General features: G+C 38.4%; 1 protein-coding gene and 1 non-coding gene across 3 annotated transcripts in view; one reads left to right on the forward strand and one right to left on the reverse strand.

The window, feature by feature from the left end:
* The window catches only part of LOC128237501 (two pore channel protein 2-like), a 53,880-nt gene that overhangs the window by 20,133 nt on the left and 10,445 nt on the right, over positions 1 to 23,302 (forward strand). For both annotated transcript variants that reach the window (XM_052953086.1, XM_052953087.1), the window contains exons 15-19: positions 8,770 to 8,826; positions 9,431 to 9,559; positions 10,621 to 10,667; positions 11,022 to 11,127; positions 15,378 to 15,449. In XM_052953086.1, the coding sequence (XP_052809046.1) occupies positions 8,770 to 8,826; positions 9,431 to 9,559; positions 10,621 to 10,667; positions 11,022 to 11,127; positions 15,378 to 15,449 (411 nt within the window). The remainder of the gene's footprint in view (positions 1 to 8,769; positions 8,827 to 9,430; positions 9,560 to 10,620; positions 10,668 to 11,021; positions 11,128 to 15,377; positions 15,450 to 23,302) is intronic.
* Positions 11,254 to 11,372, reverse strand: LOC128239494 (U6atac minor spliceosomal RNA). Its single transcript, XR_008261901.1, has one exon. It is a non-coding gene; the product is annotated as a U6atac minor spliceosomal RNA (small nuclear RNA).

Below are 23,302 nucleotides of genomic sequence, written 5' to 3' on the forward strand. Positions count from 1 at the left end.
AAATAAATAAATTTTAAATTGCTTTTCAATATGTAGTTTAAACCTTAAAAAAAATTAATAAAAAAGCCTACCTACCCTACCTATTTTTGAAAAGGATGTAACCCTAACCAAACAATTTTTTTTTTAGGCCTTAAGGTTTTAGAAAATCTGATTAAGGTTTTGCATGTAAGCACACATAGGTTAATATCTCAGCAACTACTTGATGTATTGCATTGAGACTTGATACAATGGTACTAAACCATCAAACCTTTTTAATTAAATAAGTTAGATAACTCTAGTTTGAATAAAATGCCAAATAATTTCCCTTTATAATTCAACTTTAATGTTTTGCCTTGAAACTATCTAACCTACTAAATTAAAGAAGTAATATAACACTTTTTGAATATAATGCAATTTATGGGCCTTTATTATTTGACTTAGAAATTCTGGTAAAGGTTTTGCATGTAAACACAGGTAGGTTAATATCTCAGCAACTACTTGATGTATTGCATTGAGACTTTGCACAATGGTACTCAACCATACAACCTACTTAACTAACCAAGTAAGATAACTCTAGTTTGCATTAAATTCAAATTATGGCCCTTTTTTATTTGACAGTGATCCATGCATGTTTCGCCAAATCTTTTTAATCCTTACACTGAAAAGTGGTTGAATAGTTGAGCGCGCTGTCTCTGTGACAGCTCTTGTTATTTGTGACATTAGATTATATTAGTTTTGACTTAGAAGGAAATTTAATCAAAACAAATTGCTTTTGTCCGTTTGATTTTGGTTTAACTATTCAGTAAACTATTCAGTAGTATGGCATGTTTACATGTTGCCAACTTGAAAATCAGATTAGTGAAAATTATCTGAACAACTGGCACTGGTTGATTCCTATTTGTTCATGTAGGTAATGAAAGAGGTATGACATCAGGGGCTGTTTTCACGAAGCACCTTATTATAAATTGAATCTTAATCTTTAAAGAAAATTTGAATATCAAATCAAATTAAATTGAAAAGACATTTTTTTTGCCATATATTTCTTTTTTTTCAAAAATCAGTAGCACACAGTTGAAAAACTCATGATAAGAATTTTCATTTAATTGGGTATTACCGACTAATTTCTCCTGGAATTGGGTATTACCCACTCACACTTCCTGCAATTGAGTATTACCCACTCACACTACCTGCAAGTGGGTATATCCCACTTACACTTCCTGTAATTGGGTATTACCCACTCACACTTCCTGCAATTGGACATTACTCACTCATTCTTCCTGCAATTGGGTATTACCCACTCATTCTTCCTGCAATTGGGTATTACCCACTCATACCTCCTGCAATTGGGTATCACCCACTCATTCTTCCTGCAATTGGGTATCACCCACTCATTCTTCCTGCAATTGGGTATTACCCACTCATTCTTCCTGCAATTGGGTATTACCCACTCATACCTTCTGCAATTGGGTATGACACACTCATACTTCCTGCAATTGGGTATTACCCTCTAAATCTTCTTGTAAGTGGGTAATCAGGCTTACAAACATAAAAATCTAATAAAGCAGTTCAATTATTTAATATAATGATTGGTAGAATTGTTTTGATTTTTTTATGCCATTCACATTTAATGTTTTGCGCTTAGTTTTTACATCAATTGCATAAATCAACTAGTGTGTTCAATTATGAATTGCCTTTTTGTGATCATAACCATTCGCAGCTTATCTGGAGCTCCAAGCAACAAATGACACCAATATTTCCTAGCAGTACTACAGAATGAAGATCTTGTAAATCATTTATTAGTGGTTGCTCTGTGAATCCAGGTCCAAATACTTTTACATTGTAACTGAAGTGCATTGTGGCTCATATACAGGTACATGTGTTATAAGAAAGTTTTTCTATCCTTGGAGATTTGTCCCTACATACAAGCATGAGAAAGTTGTTCCTACATACACTCACATGTATCATGAGAAAGTTGTTCCTACATGCACTCACATGTATCATGAGAAAGTTGTTCCTACATGCACTCACATGTATCATGAGAAAGTTGTTCCTACATGCACTCACATGCATCATGAGAAAGTTGTTCCTACATGCACTCACATGCATCATGAGAAAGTTGTTCCTACATGCACTCACATGCATCATGAGAAAGCTGTTCCTACATGCACTCACATGCATCATGAGACAGCTGTTCCTACATGCACTCACATGCATCATGAGAAAGCTGTTCCTACATGCACTCACATGCATCATGAGACAGCTGTGCCTACATTCACTCACATGCATCATGAGACAGCTGTTCCTACATGCACTCACATGCATCATGAGACAGCTGTTCCTACATTCACTCACATGCATCATGAGACAGCTGTTCCTACATGCACTCACATGCATCATGAGACAGCTGTTCCTACATGCACTCACATGCATCATGAGACAGCTGTTCCTACATGCACTCACATGCATCATGAGACAGCTGTTCCTACATGCATCATGAGACAGCTGTTCCTACATGCACTCACATGCATCACGAGACAGCTGTTCCTACATGCACTCACATGCATCACGAGACAGCTGTTCCTACATGCACTCACATGCATCACGAGACAGCTGTTCCTACATGCACTCACATGCATCACGAGAAAGCTGTTCCTACATGCACTCACATGCATCACGAGAAAGCTGTTCCTACATGCACTCACATGCATCTCGAGAAAGCTGTTCCTACATGCACTCACATGCATCACGAGAAAGCTGTTCCTACATGCACTCACATGCATCACGAGAAAGCTGTTCCTACATGCACTCACATGCATCACGAGAAAGCTGTTCCTACACGAGAAAGCTGTTCCTACATCCACTCACATGCATCACGAGAAAGCTGTTCCTACATCCACTCACATGCATCACGAGAAAGCTGTTCCTACATCCACTCACATGCATCACGAGAAAGCTGTTTCTACATCCACTCACATGCATCACGAGAAAGCTGTTCCTACATCCACTCACATGCATCACGAGAAAGCTGTTCCTACATCCACTCTCATGCATCACGAGAAAGCTGTTCCTACATCCACTCTCATGCATCACGAGAAAGCTGTTCCTACATCCACTCACATGCATCACGAGAAAGTTGTTCCTACATCCACTCACATGCATCACGAGAAAGTTGTTCCTACATCCACTCACATGCATCACGAGAAAGTTGTTCCTACATGCACTCACATGCATCACGAGAAAGTTGTTCCTACATCCACTCACATGCATCATGAGAAAGTTGTTCCTACATCCACTCACATGCATCATGAGAAAGTTGTTCCTACATCCACTCACATGCATCATGAGAAAGTTGTTCCTACATCCACTCACATGCATCATGAGAAAGTTGTTCCTACATGCACTCACATGCATCATGAGAAAGTTGTTCCTACATCCACTCACATGCATCATGAGAAAGTTGTTCCTGCATACTCTCACATGCATCATGAGAAAGTTGTTCCTGCATACACTCACATGCATGATGAGAAAGTTGTTCCTGCATACACTCACATGCATGATGAGAAAGTTGTTCCTACATACACTCACATGCATCATGACTCACATGCATCATGAGAAAGTTGTTCCTACATACACTCACATGCATCATGAGAAAGTTGTTCCTACATACACTTACATGCATCATGAGAAAGTTGTTCCTACATACACTCACATGCATCATGAGAAAGTTGTTCCTACATACACTCACATGCATCATGAGAAAGTTGTTCCTACATACACTTACATGCATCATGAGAAAGTTGTTCCTACATACACTCACATGCATCATGAGAAAGTTGTTCCTACATGCACTCACATGCATAATGAGAAAGTTGTTCCTACATGCACTCACATGTATCATGAGAAAGTTGTTCCTACATGCACTCACATGTATCATGAGAAAGTTGTTCCTACATACACGCACATGTATCATGAGAAAGTTGTTCCTATATACACTCACATGTATCATGAGAAAGTTGTTCCTACATGCACTCACATGTATCATGAGAAAGTTGTTCCTACATGCACTCACATGTATCATGAGACAGCTGTTCCTACATGCACTCACATGTATCATGAGAAAGTTGTTCCTACATGCACTCACATGCTTCATGAGAAAGTTGTTCCTACATACACTCACATGTATCATGAGAAAGTTGTTTCTACATACACTCACATGTATCAAGAGAAAGTTGTTCCTTCATACACTCACATGTATCATGAGAAAGTTGTTCCTACATGCACTCACATGTATCAAGAGAAAGTTGTTCCTACATACTCTCACATGTATCAAGAGAAAGTTGTTCCTACACTCACATGTATCATGAGAAAGCTGTTCCTACATACTCTCATATGCATCATGAGACAACTGTTCCTACATACACTCAAAAGCATCATGAGAAAGTTGTTCCTACATACTCTCACATGCATCATGAGACAGCTGTTCCTACATACACTCACATGCATCATGAGAAAGCTGTTCCTACATACTCTCACATGCATCATGAGACAGCTGTTCCTACATGCACTCACATGTATCATGAGAAAGTTGTTCCTACATACACTCACATGTATCATGAGAAAGTTGTTCCTACATACACGCACATGTATCAAGAGAAAGTTGTTCCTACATGCACTCACATGTATCATGAGAAAGTTGTTCCTACATGCACTCACATGTATCATGAGAAAGTTGTTCCTACATGCACTCACATGCATCATGAGAAAGTTGTTCCTACATACTCTCACAGTTGTTCCTACATATGCTCACATGTATCATGAGAAAGTTGTTCCTACATACACTCACATGCATCAAGAGAAAGTAGTTATTACATGCACTGACATGTATCATGAGAAATTGTTTCTACATATGCTCACATGTATCATGAGAAAGTTGTTCCTACATACACGCACATGTATCATGAGAAAGTTGTTCCTACATACACTCACATGCATCAAGAGAAAGTAGTTATTACATGCACTGACATGTATCATGAGAAATTGTTTCTACATATGCTCACATGTATCATGAGAAAGTTGTTCCTACATACACGCACATGTATCAAGAGAAAGTTGTTCCTACATGCACTCACATGTATCATGAGACAGCTGTTCCTACATGCACTCACATGTATCATGAGAAAGCTGTTCCTACATGCACTCACATGCTTCAAGAGAAAGTTGTTCCTTCATACACTCACATGTATCATGAGAAAGTTGTTCCTACATACACTCACATGTATCAAGAGAAAGTTGTTCCTACATACACTCACATGTATCAAGAGAAAGTTGTTCCTACACTGACATGAATCATGAGAAAGCTGTTCCTACATACTCTCACATGCATCATGAGACAACTGTTCCTACATACACTCACTAGCATCATGAGAAAGTTGTTCCTACATACTCTCACATGCATCATGAGACAACTGTTCCTACATACACTCACTAGCATCATGAGAAAGTTGTTCCTACATACACTCACATGTATCATGAGAAAGTTGTTTCTACATACACTCACATGTATCAAGAGAAAGTTGTTCCTACATACACTCACATGTATCAAGAGAAAGTTGTTCCTACACTGACATGAATCATGAGAAAGCTGTTCCTACATACTCTCACATGCATCATGAGACAACTGTTCCTACATACACTCACTAGCATCATGAGAAAGTTGTTCCTACATACTCTCACATGCATCATGAGACAGCTGTTCCTTCATACACTCACATGCATCATGAGAAAGCTGTTCCTACATACTCTCACATGCATCATGAGACAGCTGTTCCTACATGCACTCACATGTATCATGAGAAAGTTGTTCCTACATACACTCACATGTATCATGAGAAAGTTGTTCCTACATACACGCACATGTATCATGAGAAAGTTGTTCCTACATGCACTCACATGTATCATGAGAAAGTTGTTCCTACATGCACTCACATGTATCATGAGAAAGTTGTTCCTTCATGCACTCACATGCATCATGAGAAAGTTGTTCCTACATACTCTCACAGTTGTTCCTACATATGCTCACATGTATCATGAGAAAGTTGTTCCTACATACACTCACATGTATCAAGAGAAAGTTGTTCCTACATACACTCACATGCATCAAGAGAAAGTAGTTATTACATGCACTGACATGTATCATGAGAAATTGTTTCTACATATGCTCACATGTATCATGAGAAAGTTGTTCCTACATACACTCACATGTATCATGAGAAAGTAGTTATTACATGCACTGACATGTATCATGAGAAATTGTTTCTACATATGCTCACATGTATCATGAGAAAGTTGTTCCTACATACACTCACATGTATCATGAGAAAGTAGTTATTACATGCACTGACATGTATCATGAGAAATTGTTTCTGCATATGCTCACATGTATCATGAGAAAGTTGTTCCTACATACACTCACATGCATCATGAGAAAGTTGTTCCTACATACACTCACATGTATCATGAGAAAGTTGTTCCTTTGAGAAAGTTTTTCCTACATACACTCACATGCATCATGAAAAAGTTGTTCCTACATACACTCACATGCATCATGAGAAAGTTGTTCCTACATCCACTCACATGCATCATGAGAAAGTTGTTCCTACATACTCTCACATGTATCATGAGAAAGTTGTTCCTACATACTCTCACATGCATCATGAGAAAGTTGTTCCTACATACACTCACATGCATCATGAGAAAGTTGTTCCTACATACTCTCACATGCATCATGAGAAAGTTGTTCCTACATACTCTCACATGTATCATGAGAAAGTTGTTCCTACATACACTCACATGTATCAAGAAAAAGTTGTTCCTACATACGCTCACATGTATCATGAGAAAGTTGTTCCTACATACGCTCACATGTATCATGAGAAAGTTGTTCCTACATACGCTCACATGTATCAAGAGAAAGTTGTTCCTACATACGCTCACATGCATCATGAGAAAGTTGTTCCTACATACGCTCACATGCATCAAGAGAAAGTTGTTCCTACATACGCTCACATGCATCATGAGAAAGTTGTTCCTACATACGCTCACATGCATCATGAGAAAGTTGTTCCTACATATGCTCACATGCATCATGAGAAAGTTGTTCCTACATAGGCTCACATGCATCATGAGAAAGTTGTTCCTACATACGCTCACATGCATCAAGAGAAAGTAGTTATTACATACGCTCACATGTATCAAGAGAAAGTAGTTATTACATACGCTCACATGTATCATGAGAAAGCTGTTCCTACATACGCTCACATGCATCATGAGACAGCTGTTCCTACATACGCTCACATGCATCATGAGAAAGCTGTCCCTACATACGCTCACATGCATCAAGAGAAAGCTGTCCCTACATACGCTCACATGCATCAAGAGAAAGTAGTTATTACATACACTCACATGTATCATGAGAAAGCTGTTCCTACATGCACTCACATGTATCATGAGAAAGCTGTTCCTACATGCACTCACATGCATCATGAGAAAGTTGTTCCTACATACACTCACATGCATCATGAGAAAGTTGTTCCTACATACACTCACATGCATCATGAGAAAGTTGTTCCTACATACACTCACATGCATCATGAGAAAGTTGTTCCTACATACACTCACATGCATCATGAGAAAGTTGTTCCTACATACACTCACATGTATCATGAGAAAGTTGTTCCTACATACACTCACATGTATCAAGAGAAAGTTGTTCCTACATACACTCACATGTATCATGAGAAAGTTGTTCCTACATACTCTCACAGTTGTTCCTACATATGCTCACATGCATCATGTGAAAGTTGTTCCTACATACACTCACATGTATCATGAGAAAGTTGTTCCTACATACACTCACATGTATCATGAGAAAGTTGTTCCTACATACTGTCACAGTTGTTCCTACATATGCTCACATGTATCATGAGACAGTTGTTCCTACATACACTCACATGTATCATGAGACAGCTGCTCCTACATGCGCTCACATGCATCAAGAGAAAGCTGTTCCTACATACGCTCACATGTATCATGAGACAGCTGCTCCTACATACACTCACATGTATCATGAGAAAGCTGCTCCTACATACACTCACATGTATCATGAGAAAGCTGCTCCTACATACACTCACATGTATCATGAGAAAGTTGTTTGCTGCATGATCAGAAGCATGAATTTCAACTTTCCACATTCTAGCTCTTTTAAGAAAGAATGTTGAGATTGAGATATTGTCATAACTTCAGTGTTGTCGTTTAAGTTTGCATTGTCATTCAAAAACCATAACTCTCAAATTTTTTAAAAATTCACACCAAATTTGGTACACTTGTTCCCAAATGAAAAAATGCTATGACATGACTTTTGCCTCTGGGTCAGGTAATAACTAAGTTAGGCGCTCTTGATCATGCATCTATTTCGAAACATTTATGGTTTCTAACATATTTAACTCTGTACATGATTGACAATGTTTCTACTACATTTATTGTCAAATATATGTTAAAGTTTAATTTTGAGATTACATTTTTTAAGCAATGTCTCATAGGAGAGCAAATCATTATAAATTTTCATAAAATCACAAATAAGCCAGAAATAAATGATAAACAAGTCAATGTAAGTCTATTCATAATTCTGAAAAAATATGTTTTAAATTTTGGTTAAGGTTGGATGGCAAAACATTTGAGAATGGGTGTTATGTAATATTTGAAAAATGAATCTTCTGTTGCTTCTTTTTTCAGTTTGAGTTGGCGACAGAGTATGACAAGTCTCTAATGTCCAGCAAATCAGCCCTTAGGGTGAGAAATGTGCATTTGTTATACTCCCATAAAACAAATTTTAAGGGTCAACGGATTTCAATAATGTTTGGTACACATGTTTAACATCACAAAAACAGGTCAAGTTTGGTTACAAACTGCCAATTGTTGGAGGAGTCAACTTCGAATTTGCAACAAAAGAAAGGGTGTTCAATTGATGACATCTGACATGTACAATGGATTTAAATCATTTTAGTACACTTGTTAATACTATAGAATACATGTCAAGTTTGACTTTAGTTACAATTCATGGATGTTTGACAGAGTGACGCCCCTTTCAAAGTCTTTCACTAAAAAACCCAAATGGAAATAGTTTACAATTCCTGCATTCAGGCGGCATGTGGGGGTATTCATTGCTTTTGTGAAAGCTCTAGTTTTGGCAGGAACTTAAAAATATTGTACAACTAATATAAACTTTTTTTTATAATACACTCAGTTAGAAAAGAAATTATACAGTTTCAAATTTATACTGAACATTGAAATAATGAATATGGATAGCCTGATATAGAAAGAAATCTCTTTTGGGTCAAATATTACCAGAATGAAGATTATCAGAAAATTATAATGTATGATGTTTTCCCCTCAGATCATGAACTTCCTATTCATCTTGTACTACATGGTAGAGCAGGGACTGATCCTCGCCTGTATGGGATTTCGGCGCTACAGATACAGCTGGGCTAACATCTATGACGGATCCATTGTCCTTTTACTACTGGTAAAGTCATTGATATCATTCTTACCTTTTGTAGGATGTTGTTATTTTACTGCCTTACTATTTATAGAGAATTTGTAAAATGTCTGACTGCGGTGCAAGGGGGGTGTGGGGGGATGCAAACACAAGTGCAAATTTGTCTTGTCTTTAAAGAAGGCAAGTAGCCCATGGTTTAATAGTGTGTAACCATGCTTTCATCTAGTGCCATATGTCAAAAAAAAGAAAGAGCATCTAATTTTGAGAAGTTGCTTCTGAATCAAAATACTATGCAGGGGGAGACATAGTTTTAGCAAAGATATCTGCCTAAGCTTTATGGGTTTATTGACCTGAGTTTTTTGTATAGTAAATGTTTTAAGTATAAAAAGCTCATAAAAACGCCTGCTTTTAATATGAGCTATTTTTTAAAAGAGAAAAAAATCTCATAAACCCCTTGAAAGGAATTTCATAAAACTAAAAACGTTAACCACATTTACACGACATGAGGAACCCACACACAAGGTGCTTAATGTCTGGATCACAGATCAAATTCCAAGGTTCAAGAACAAACCCATACATTTTGTGTGAACTCCGTATCACTAACACCCTTGGAAGGATTTTCATAAAACTTGGGTCAAATGTTCACCACATCAAAACAAAATGCAGAACCCACATTCCAGGAATGCAAGCTCAAGGTCACATTCAAGGGCAAAGATTTGAGTCATAGATTTCATGCCAGCTCCACATCTCCTAATCCCCTGGAAGGAATTTCATGAAACTTGTTAACCACATTTATACAACCCATATTCCAGTTGTGTTGGCTTAGTTCAAAGCCCAAGTCATAGATTTCATATTGACATTCCACAAATTCTAAAACCCTCAAATGATTTCAATAATACATGGTTAAAATGTCAACCTCAATGACACATAGTAAAATGTCTTGGGCCAGAATGGGGGAGACATCTGTTTTTGTTTCCAAAAAACAACATCTACTTTTTGTTCATTTGTTGATAAGTTATTTTGAACAGTATCTTTCAGCTATTGGACCAGAATGTGTATACATTTCTTATTATTGTTTATACTTGCAGATCTCAGAAATCATCACCGTTGCGTTGTATGGATTTCCATTCTTTAGGTATGATGTTTGAATTTGGGAAACTGTCTTTAATGAATAATATTAGAAATTGCAGGTACTTTCAATGCATAAAATGTATTCCTTTTGTGTCAGGTTGAAAGAAATATGAATATTGTTAAATAACTATTATTAAACAAAATTAATATTGGTTGTGGTCATATTGTGTCTGTATTATAACCTGCAAAGAAGTTTAAAGGAGTCACCATACTATTAGTTTGATGGTCTGGAGGCGGGCTGTTGATTTATTCAAGAGTTATACAAAGTCATGATCACTATAAAATGTTCTGTTGCTTAACATTTTTTGCAGTCAGTATACCGTAGTCATCACTTCTAGTTAAACACTTGTTTTCACAGTTACAGTCGGTCTGAGGTTGAGAATAACATCACTCTGTGGAATATTGTGCGGTTTATCAACATTCTCATCATGTTCAGAGTCCTGAGAATCATCTGGCACATTAAGGTAGGTCGCAGAATTAAATTACATGTTGTTTTTAAGCTTGTGTCTTTTAATACTCAAATCAACAATAGACTAATAACTTGTTCACAAAGTATGTCATTTGTAAAAATATTCTGATTTAACTGAATGAAAAAAATATGAGGTGTCCTCGAAGTAGGAGAACTTGCCTATATGTATCATAAAGACCATGAAGGTCTCTTCCGTCCTTATCAAGGGGAGTGCTAACCTTCTCTCCTTTCTTATGACACATTATAAAGATGTAAACTTGTGTTATTTATATAAGGTATATATAAGATAGGCAAAATGATAATTTAGGAAATTTGCATAAAATATTTCTTTGTGTTTGGTTTTGATTTTTAAATAAAATAAAGAACTTAAAACAAATCTGTTAATTACTTAATGTTTGCATATTAAAGTAGGTTTTCTGTAAAACTAATATATTGGATTTTCAGTGCATTTCTTGGTATAATTTGGATATTCTTGAAAATAGGAGCATTTTGATTTATGACAAGGGACACAATCCATTTTTTATTATGATGAGATTAAATCTGTGTTGCCTCCCTTGATCCAAACTTCAATAAAAATAAAAAAAAATAAAAAAAATAAAGAAATAATAAAATACATTTTTCTTAAAAAACTAGTAAGACATATTATCAATACTTTCTGATATTGCCTTGTTTTAACTTTGCATCTTTGTTAGTCTCTCTGTCTGGGAACTGTTATTGTTGCAGCATCATAACTATTGAACAGCTGTAAATTTTGAGTATTAACCCTTTACATGCTGGGTAAATTGTCGTCTGCTCAAAAATGTTGTCTGGTTTATTCTAAATTTCTTTTAATTTACTTAAAACTTTGGGGATATATTGACTGAGTGGCAAACAGCTTGGAACCTGACCAGGCGCTGAGTTACTCGGTGTCTGGTCTGGTTCAGAGCTGTTTGCAAAGCCTTTAAAATCACCATCAGCAGCCTAAGGGTTAAAATAACACTGCCAAAGTTGACATAAAATTTGGTGTCAGCATTTTTGTGTGGACCTATGCCCTGAAAACATTATTATAGTCGTTCAGTACTTCATCAACTTATTCACGCATGTCGTAAAATTTTGAGGCCATAAAAACAAGCTTGACATCTTGATTGAAATTTAAGGACATTTAATCAATATTTTACTGTTCATGTTTATATGACAGCAACTATTTTAATTTTGTGCAAAATTTAAAAATATATTATATTGTTTAATTAAATTATTTCAAGTTCTTCATTTCTGCAATGAATGCAGCCCAGGAAATGGCATTACTTTGTTGTGTTCGGCTTACAAGCACTACTGTGAATCAGTTGTATAAGTGAATCAGAAAGGGTTTTTCCTAATCGGACCCTTGTTGTCATAGATTACACAATTTCATTACGAAGGTAGAGCATAAAGTTACTGCTTTGTCCGTCCGTTCAGGTCAACGTAGGTGTGTTGAGGGGGTGAGTTTATTAGGGTTATGGGTTTTTTTTGTTTAGGTTATCTTTTAAAAAAAAACAAACATAAATATACACGTTTGAGGGGTTAAGAAATATTGGAACGTCCGTCATTCTGTCCGTCACACTCTGGTCTGGAAAGTAAAAAAACGACTGATAGGATGGAAATAAAACTTGGTTAATAGATAGATGGCATTAAGGAATTTTATTTTTTTCAAAACGAGACTGTAAAACATTTTGATCTCAAAAGGTTAAAGTTATTATTAATAAAGAACAGGTCATTATTTTTTTTAGAATTTGTTGATTTTGCTTTAAAATTTTGATGATCCAATTTTTAAGCTGTCAATACAGTATGCTAAAATTGTCATATTACTATATGACTATTCAGTAAATTTGATTGTATTTGTTGGTTATGTGATCAATAGTGTATTATTTCTGAAAGGAAATATGTTTTTTGTTAATATGACACCAAACTATAATCAAAATGTTGAAAAAATAATTATATAAAATAAAGGCATTTTCTTGTCTCTCAGGAGATGTCATTTTTATAAAAAAAAATCTGAATTGGGAAAAGAGTTATTCAAGTTTAAATAAAATTGATTTTTGAAAGTTAAGTTCTAGTAATACACATTAAAAAATTATCAAGCTGATAAGTTATCTCCCCTAGACCATTTTCACATGATTGATGTGTGTCTGTGCCATATCTTAGAAAAATACTGAAGGGATTAGAATGAAACTTCAAATATATAGATGGCAAAGAGAGAAAATGCAGTGCACAAGAACCATTATCCTGCACTGTATATTTTTGTTATCTCCCCTTTACCTGGTATTTTTCAAAAAATGGTAATTGATACTAAATGGAACTTGAAATGTAGATAGAAGGCAATAAGAGGAAGTCTATTACCAAAGAAGCATAATCCTGCCCTGCTTTCTTTTTAGTTATCTCCCCTGAAATTCCCCTTCTCTGATAGATTTTGAAAATCTGAGTTTGTCCGGGCCATATCTTGGAATTTGTGAATTTCAATTGCTGCTTTTTTATTTCATTTTTTGAAATTTACTTTAGAATTAATTTTCAAACCTGCACATATATTTCCATGTTATGAGTTTTTCCAACTTGTGTATAATAATGCTACAAAGTTTACCTTTTACCAACACATTAAATTTCAATTACCAACACATTAAATTTCAATTCCTGCATTTTCATTAAAAAAAGGGCGTAAGGGGAGCATCTATCGCTTCCAGCGATATTCTTGTTCAACTGGTCCTGGAACTATTCTAGTGAGTTCATTTAAGGCCCATTTACTAACACATTTCCTGATATTGTTGAATGATATGGTGTATTATATGGCACTTGTGACAAGAGGTAAACCCATACTCCCCACATTGACACAGCTTGCAAAAAAGATTCTCATTACAACTCTGTAAATGTTTCTGTGTATTTTACATGGATTGCCAGCAATGCTTATCATTCAGAACTAAAATCCAGCTTAAATTCTTGCATGAACATAGGAGGAAGAGACCATTGTATGGACAGAGGGGGTTTAAGAAAGGCAAAAGTGACGTTGTCTGCAATAATGAGTCCTGGTGAAGCTTTCAGGTTACTAAGATGAGGCAAGCAGTGTGCTAAATTAACCTATATACCCTGGTAGCCAATAGGGCTACATACTTTGAGATTTCTGTTGCCTGAGCCAGATTTCTGTAGTCAATCAGTTTACAGAAAAACATGGGGCATCTTTACTTTATATGGTTAAAGACATGGAATGATATGAATGATCTTATGTTATTGAGTTAGAGATGCAAGTACATTGGCAGTGGGAGTGGTCCTGTTAACCTGTGTTCCCAAGGGGTGGGAAAGCTAGTGGTGGTTCGGTGTGGGGGCCTCATTGTAAATAACTATTGCAATACATCATGACAGTTAATATTGCATATTGCTCTATAAATGTGATGAAAAACAGTCATTTCGGAAGTCAATAATCCCCAAAACTTAACATCACATAATTCATTAGGACGTTAAATGAACAATTACAGTACAGTTAAAAAGACTTGCATTAAAATATATATATATAAAAAAATACTGATTGGGATTTTTCTCTCCAGATTGGGAAAAATATGATGTATTTTGTGAGCGAAATTTTACTGTTTGTAACAGGATTTCACTAATGTTTTTTTCATATTTTTCGGTAACTACATAATGAAAGCAATACGGCAAGATCATTCTTTGCATATCAGAAATGCATTTCTATATCTTTACCGGGCCTGGAAACACACCATCCTAGAATAACACTTTAATAGGTAATGGTACTGGATTAAAAATGAGGTTTTTAGAAGGGCACAATCAAAATAAGATATCATTATTTGAAAAATCCCAGAAATTAAACAAGAACCTAAAAGTGGTGACATTTTTAAGAACTGTTTGACATTGACTTCAAATGACTAGGTGTCACGTAAACAATTACACACACTTTATAAGGTGAAGTGTAAATTTACAATAACAATGTTTGCTCAAATTTAACATTTTAGGTATGCATAAAAAAGTATCATTCCTCAGGCATCCTACGTGGCCAGTAAATGGGCAAGCCTTGTTACTTTCAAGAAACGATCACCATGTGTAGAATTGAGATGGGATTCTTTTCAACACAGCTAAGATAGCCGCTTTTAAGCCACATTTCTTCACAAAATTGACACTTACTCTTTTTCCTCCTCAGGACACATTTTTTAATGTCAACATCACAATTATATGTAGAGATGAAAGTGAAAACCAATCCTACATTATTAAAGGCATTTGTTTTTTCAGGCGATGGCCATTGTGGCACACACTCTTCTTGATCTCGTGAAGAACCTACAGTCCTTCGGCGGTATACTCATTGTAAGTTAAGAAAGCATAAACTAGCAACATATTTGTATATACAGTTGAACACCGTTAATCCGAAATCATAGAGACCCAAAAAGCAATACAGACATATGGAGGGAGTACCAAGCAATATCCATATGTCTGTATTGCTTGGTACTCCCTCCATATATCTGTATTGCTTGGTACTCCCTTCATGTTTGTATTGCTTGGTACTCCCTCCATATATCTGTATTGCTTGGTACTCCCTCCATGTCTGTATTGCTTGGTACTCCCTCCATATATCTGTATTGCTTGGTACTCCCTTCATGTTTGTATTGCTTGGTACTCCCTCCATATATCTGTATTGCTTGGTACTCCCTTCATGTTTGTATTGCTTGGTACTCCCTCCATATATCTGTATTGCTTGGTACTCCCTTCATGTTTGTATTGCTTGGTACTCCCTTCATGTTTGTATTGCTTTGTACTCCCTCCATATATCTGTATTGCTTGGGACTCCCTCCATGTCTGCATTGCTTGGTACTCCCTCCATGTCTGTATTGCTTTGTACTCCCTCCATATATCTGTATTGCTTGGTACTCCCTCCATATATCTGTATTGCTTGGTACTCCCTCCATGTCTGTATTGCTTGGGACTCCCTCCATGTCTGCATTGCTTGGGACTCCCTCCATGTCTGTATTGCTTTGTACTCCCTCCATATATCTGTATTGCTTGGTACTCCCTCCATGTCTGTATTGCTTGGTACTCCCTCCATGTCTGTATTGCTTGGGACTCCCTCCATGTCTGCATTGCTTGGGACTCCCTCCATATCTGTATTGCTTGGTACTCCCTCCATATATCTGTATTGCTTGGTTACTGTTACTCCCTCCATGTCTGTATTGCTTGGGACTCCCTCCATGTCTGCATTGCTTGGGACTCCCTCCATGTCTGTATTGCTTGGTACTCCCTCCATATATCTATATTGCTTGGTACTCCCTTCATGTTTGTATTGCTTGGTTACTGTTACTCCCTCCATGTCTGTATTGCTTGGTACTCCCTCCATGTCTGTATTGCTTGGTACTCCCTCCATATATCTGTATTGCTTGGTACTCCATTCATGTTTGTATTGCTTGGTTACTGTTACTCCCTCCATGTCTGTATTGCTTGGTACTCCCTCCATGTCTGTATTGCTTGGTACTCCCTCCATATATCTGTATTGCTTGGTTACTGTTACTCCCTCCATGTCTGTATTGCTTGGTACTCCCTCCATGTCTGTATTGCTTGGTACTCCCTCCATATATCTGTATTGCTTGGTACTCCATTCATGTTTGTATTGCTTGGTTACTGTTACTCCCTCCATGTCTGTATTGCTTGGTACTCCCTCCATGTCTGTATTGCTTGGTACTCCCTCCATATATCTGTATTGCTTGGTACTCCCTCCATGTCTGTATTGCCTGGTACACCCTCCATGCCTGTATTGCCTGGTACACCCTCCATGCCTGTATTGCCTGGTACACCCTCCATGCCTGTATTGCTTGGTACTCCCTCCATATATCTGTATTGCTTGGTACTCCCTTCATGTTTGTATTGCTTGGTTACTGTTACTCCCTCCATGTCTGTATTGCTTGGTACTCCCTCCATATATCTGTATTGCTTGGTACTCCCTCCATATATCTGTATTGCTTGGTACTCCCTCCATGTCTGTATTGCCTGGTACACCCTCCATGCCTGTATTGCCTGGTACACCCTCCATGCCTGTATTGCCTGGTACACCCTCCATGCCTGTATTGCTTGGTACTCCCTCCATATATCTGTATTGCTTGGTACTCCCTTCATGTTTGTATTGCTTGGTTACTGTTACTCCCTCCATGTCTGTATTGCTTGGTACTCCCTCCATATATCTGTATTGCTTGGTACTCCCTCCATATATCTGTATTGCTTGGGACTCCATTCATGTTTGTATTGCTTGGTTACTGTTACTCCCTCCATGTCTGTATTGCTTGGTACTCCCTCCATATATCTGTATTGCTTGGTACCCCCTTCATGTTTGTATTGCTTGGTTACTGTTACTCCCTCCATGTCTGTATTGCTTGGTACACCCTCCATATATCTGTATTGCTTGGTACCCCCTTCATGTTTGTATTGCTTGGTTACTGTTACTCCCTCCATGTCTGTATTGCTTGGTACTCCCTCCATGTCTGTATTGCTTGGTACTCCCTCCATATATCTGTATTGCTTGGTACTCCCTCCATATATCTGTATTGCTTGGTACTCCCTCCATGTCTGTATTGCCTGGTACACCCTCCATGCCTGTATTGCCTGGTACACCCTCCATGCCTGTATTGCTTGGTACACCCTCCATGCCTGTATTGCCTGGTACTCCCTCCATGCCTGTATTGCTTGGTACTCCCTCCATATATCTGTATTGCTTGGTACTCCCTTCATGTTTGTATTGCTTGGTTACTGTTACTCCCTCCATGTCTGTATTGCTTGGTACTCCCTCCATATATCTGTATTGCTTGGTACTCCCTCCATATATCTGTATTGCTTGGGACTCCATTCATGTTTGTATTGCTTGGTTACTGTTACTCCCTCCATGTCTGTATTGCTTGGTACTCCCTCCATATATCTGTATTGCTTGGTACCCCCTTCATGTTTGTATTGCTTGGTTACTGTTACTCCCTCCATGTCTGTATTGCTTGGTACACCCTCCATATATCTGTATTGCTTGGTACTCCCTTCATGTTTGTATTGCTTGGTTACTGTTACTCCCTCCATGTCTGTATTGCTTGGTACTCCCTCCATATATCTGTATTGCTTGGTACCCCCTTCATGTTTGTATTGCTTGGTTACTGTTACTCCCTCCATGTCTGTATTGCTTGGTACACCCTCCATATATCTGTATTGCTTGGTACCCCCTTCATGTTTGTATTGCTTGGTTACTGTTACTCCCTCCATGTCTGTATTGCTTGGTACTCCCTCCATATGTCTGTATTGCTTGGTACTCCCTCCATATATCTGTATTGCTTGGTACTCCCTCCATGTCTGTATTGCTTGGGACTCCCTCCATATATCTGTATTGCTTGGTACTCCCTCCATGTCTGCATTGCTTGGTACTCCCTCCATATATCTGTATTGGTTGGTACTCCCTTCATGTCTGTATTGCTTGGTACTCCCTCCATGTCTGTATTGCTTGGTACTCCCTCCATATATCTGTATTGCTTGGGACTCCCTCCATATATCTGTATTGCTTTGTACTCCCTCCATATATCTGTATTGCTTGGTACTCCCTCCATATATCTGTATTGCTTGGTACTCCCTCCATATATCTGTATTGCTTTGTACTCCCTCCATGTCTGCATTGCTTGGTACTCCCTCCATGTCTGTATTGCTTGGTACTCCCTCCATGTCTGTATTGCTTGGTTACTGTTACTCCCTCCATGTCTGTATTGCTTGGTACTCCCTACATGTTTGTATTGCTTGGTTACTGTTACTCCCTCCATGTCTGTATTGCTTGGGACTCCCTCCATGTCTGTATTGCTTGGTACTCCCTCCATATATCTGTATTGCTTGGTACTCCCTCCATGTCTGTATTGCTTGGTACTCCCTTCATGTTTGTATTGCTTGGTTACTGTTACTCCCTCCATGTCTGTATTGCTTGGTACTCCCTCCATGTCTGTATTGCTTGGTACTCCCTCCATATATCTGTATTGCTTGGTACTCCATTCATGTTTGTATTGCTTGGTTACTGTTACTCCCTCCATGTCTGTATTGCTTGGTACTCCCTCCATGTCTGTATTGCTTGGTACTCCCTCCATATATCTGTATTGCTTGGTACTCCCTCCATGTCTGTATTGCCTGGTACACCCTCCATGCCTGTATTGCCTGGTACACCCTCCATGCCTGTATTGCCTGGTACACCCTCCATGCCTGTATTGCTTGGTACTCCCTCCATATATCTGTATTGCTTGGTACTCCCTTCATGTTTGTATTGCTTGGTTACTGTTACTCCCTCCATGTCTGTATTGCTTGGTACTCCCTCCATATATCTGTATTGCTTGGTACTCCCTCCATATATCTGTATTGCTTGGTACTCCCTCCATGTCTGTATTGCCTGGTACACCCTCCATGCCTGTATTGCCTGGTACACCCTCCATGCCTGTATTGCCTGGTACACCCTCCATGCCTGTATTGCTTGGTACTCCCTCCATATATCTGTATTGCTTGGTACTCCCTTCATGTTTGTATTGCTTGGTTACTGTTACTCCCTCCATGTCTGTATTGCTTGGTACTCCCTCCATATATCTGTATTGCTTGGTACTCCCTCCATGTCTGTATTGCTTGGTACTCCCTTCATGTTTGTATTGCTTGGTTACTGTTACTCCCTCCATGTCTGTATTGCTTGGTACTCCCTCCATGTCTGTATTGCTTGGTACTCCCTCCATATATCTGTATTGCTTGGTACTCCCTACATGTTTGTATTGCTTGGTTACTGTTACTCCCTCCATGTCTGTATTGCTTGGTACACCCTCCATATATCTGTATTGGTTGGTACACCCTCCATGCCTGTATTGCCTGGTACACCCTCCATGCCTGTATTGCTTGGTACACCCTCCATGCCTGTATTGGTTGGTACTCCCTTCATGTCTGTATTGCTTGGTACACCCTCCATATATCTGTATTGCCTGGTACACCCTCCATGCCTTTATTGCCTGGTACACCCTCCATGCCTGTATTGCTTGGTACACCCTCCATGCCTGTATTGCTTGGTACTCCCTCCATGCCTGTATTGCCTGGTACACCCTCCATGCCTGTATTGCTTGGTACACCCTCCATGCCTGTATTGCTTGGTACTCCCTCCATGCCTGTATTGCTTGGTACACCCTCCATGTCTGTATTGCTTGGTACACCCTCCAAGTCTGTATTGCTTGGTACACCCTCCATGTCTGTATTACTTGGTACTCCCTTCATGTCTGTATTGTTTGGTTCACCCTCCATGTCTGTATTGCTTGGTACTCCCTCCATGCCTGTATTGCTTGGTACACCCTCCATGCCTGTATTGCTTGGTACACCCTCCATGCCTGTATTGCCTGGTACACCCTCCATGCCTGTATTGCTTGGTACACCCTCCATGCCTGTATTGCTTGGTACTCCCTGTATGCCTGTATTGCTTGGTACACCCTCCATTTCTGTATTGCTTGGTACACCCTCCTTGTCTGTATTGCTTGGTACTCCCTTCATGTCTGTATTGCTTGGTTACTGTTACTCCCTCCATGTCTGTATTGCTTGGTACTCCCTCCATGCCTGTATTGCTTGGTACTCCCTCCATGTCTGTATTGCTTGGTACACCCTCCATGTCTGTATTACTTGGTACACCCTCCATGCCTGTATTGCTTGGTACACCCTCCATGTCTGTTTTGCTTGGTACACCCTCCATGTCTGTATTCTCCTTTGGTGATAATAACTTTGGCCCCTCCCCATACTCACAGTTTTTTTCTAAACAAAATACATTTATTATATGATAATATTCATAAATATTATGTACAGAAATATGTTGTTTTCTTGCACATCGTGGCTTTGGCCACGTTGTTAATGTTAAAAACTGAACACTTTCTAATGTATAAATGAACTCCAGTAGAAAATCGGTGGGAATATGAGAGTTGACACACTTAAAAGGTAATTTTTTATCAGTGTTAATATTTGATCATGATTTGATTATATTTTATAACAGTCCCTACAAATATGTTCTAAAACTGTATCAAATGAAGTTTTCAGGTTTTGATAGAAATGAAAAGGTGTCAAATAAGAAGGTCCAGTATCTTCATTTGTTTTTGTGAAGTGTGTTTTTGTGGAGTGTTTAAGATTTTTTAGCAAGATATGGGACAACTATGTGACAAGAATCTATTTCTCCTCATTCAAAATTCTGTATTAAAGTACTTTCACTTCTATTTATTTAAACATATACTTTGTTGCAAATGACCTCAAAATTGATATGTACGCTATATGCTGTGCATAACATGTTCAAAGTTTTGTTGATGCATACATACTCCAAACTTTTATGTTGTATACTTATTATGCCCTCCTTCAAAGAAAAGGGGTATATTGTTTTTCACATGTCCGTCGGTCTGTCTGAAGACCAAAGCTTGTCCGAGTGATTACTAAAAATTCCTGGACGTATGGTCATCAAACTTGACATGAAGGCTGGGCCTGATCTGTAGATGACCCCTATTTATTTAAGGGGTCATCAGGTCAAAGGTTAAGGTCACAGTGACCTTTAATGCTAAAAGGATTTTAAGGCTTGTCCTAGTGATAACTGAACAATGCCTAGACCTTTGATCACCAAACTTGACATGGAGGCTGGGTCTGACCAGGAGATGACTCCTATTGATTTTTGGGGTCATTGGGCTAAATGTGACCTTGAATGATAAAAGGTTGTCCGAGTTATAACTTGACAATGCCTGCGCCAATGGCCCAAAAACTTGACTTGGAGTTTGAGCCTGACCAATTGATAACCCCTATTGGTTTAAGGGGTCATCAAGTCAAACGTCAAGGTCACAGTGACCTTAAAGTCAGACTTAACAATTCCTTGACCTATGTTCATTAAACATGACATGAAGGTTGGGCCTGACCAGTAGGTGACCCCTTTTGATTTTTGGGGTCATCAGGCCAAAGATCAAGGTCACAGTGACCTTAAATGCAAAAAAGTTAACAGCTTCTTCTGGTAATATCTAAATAATGCCTGGACCTTTGATAATAAAACTTGACATAGAGACTTGACCTGACCAGTAGATGACCCCTTCATATTTAAGGGGTCATTTGGTCAAAGGTCAAGGTCACAGTGACCTTGAATGATAAAAGATTGTCCAAGTGACTACTCGAGAACACCTGCACCCATGGCCCTCAAACTTGAATTTGAGGTTTGGTCTGACCAATAGATGACCCCTATTGATTTTGGGGGTCATCAGGCTAAATGTCAAGGTCAGAGTGACCTTGTATGATAGAAGGTTGTCTGAGAGAAAACTGAATGATGCCTGCACCAATGGCCTTCAAACTTGACTTGGATGTTAAGGCTGAGCAGTAGATGACCCCTGTTGATTTTAGAGGTCATCGGGTCAAAGTTCAAGGTCGACATTTTCTGGACCTATGGTCATCAATCTTGACATGGAGGCTGGGCCTGACCAGTAGATGACCCCTTTTGATTTTAGGAGTTATTGGGTCAAGATCACAGTGACCTTGAATGCGAAAATGTTGTTCAAGTGATTTATCGACAATTCCTACACCCATGGCCCTCAAACTTTACATGGGGTTTGGCCTGACCTGTAGGTTACCCCTTTTAATTAAGGGGTCATTGGGTCAAAGGTCAAGGTCAAAGTGACCTTGAACACAAAGAGGTTGTTTGTGTAATAACTTGACAATGCCTGCACCCATGGCCCTAATACTTGACATTTTGGTTTTGGGTGACCAGTTGATGATTCGTATGGATTCTGAGGCCATAGAGTCAAAGGTCATTACTCATATTCATCATTAAAATTTTGTCATATGTACTTATTCCCTGCTGCTAAGAGGATACACTTTTATCTGCAAATATCAGTGATCATCGGAACATAATTAAAAACTTTACCTACTGTCATCACTTTTTAAATGGTCATAGTCTTAAAACTGCCTCAAAGGCATCCAATGTCAATGACAAATCAGCTTTCATTTTAGTCCATGTATATTTCATTCAAATGTCCAAATTATCCTAACAACATGGCTCTCGGGGGGGGGGGGGGGGGGGGGGGGGGCATAATGTTTGACAAACATCTCTTGTTTATATATATTATATACACTAATGTGGGCTTCTTTAAGGACTGTTTATGAACTGAGGTCTTAGATAATGTTTTCAAAATTCA

This window comes from Mya arenaria, chromosome 6 (genome assembly GCF_026914265.1).
Source record: "Mya arenaria isolate MELC-2E11 chromosome 6, ASM2691426v1".
NCBI classification, from domain to species: domain Eukaryota; kingdom Metazoa; phylum Mollusca; class Bivalvia; order Myida; family Myidae; genus Mya; species Mya arenaria.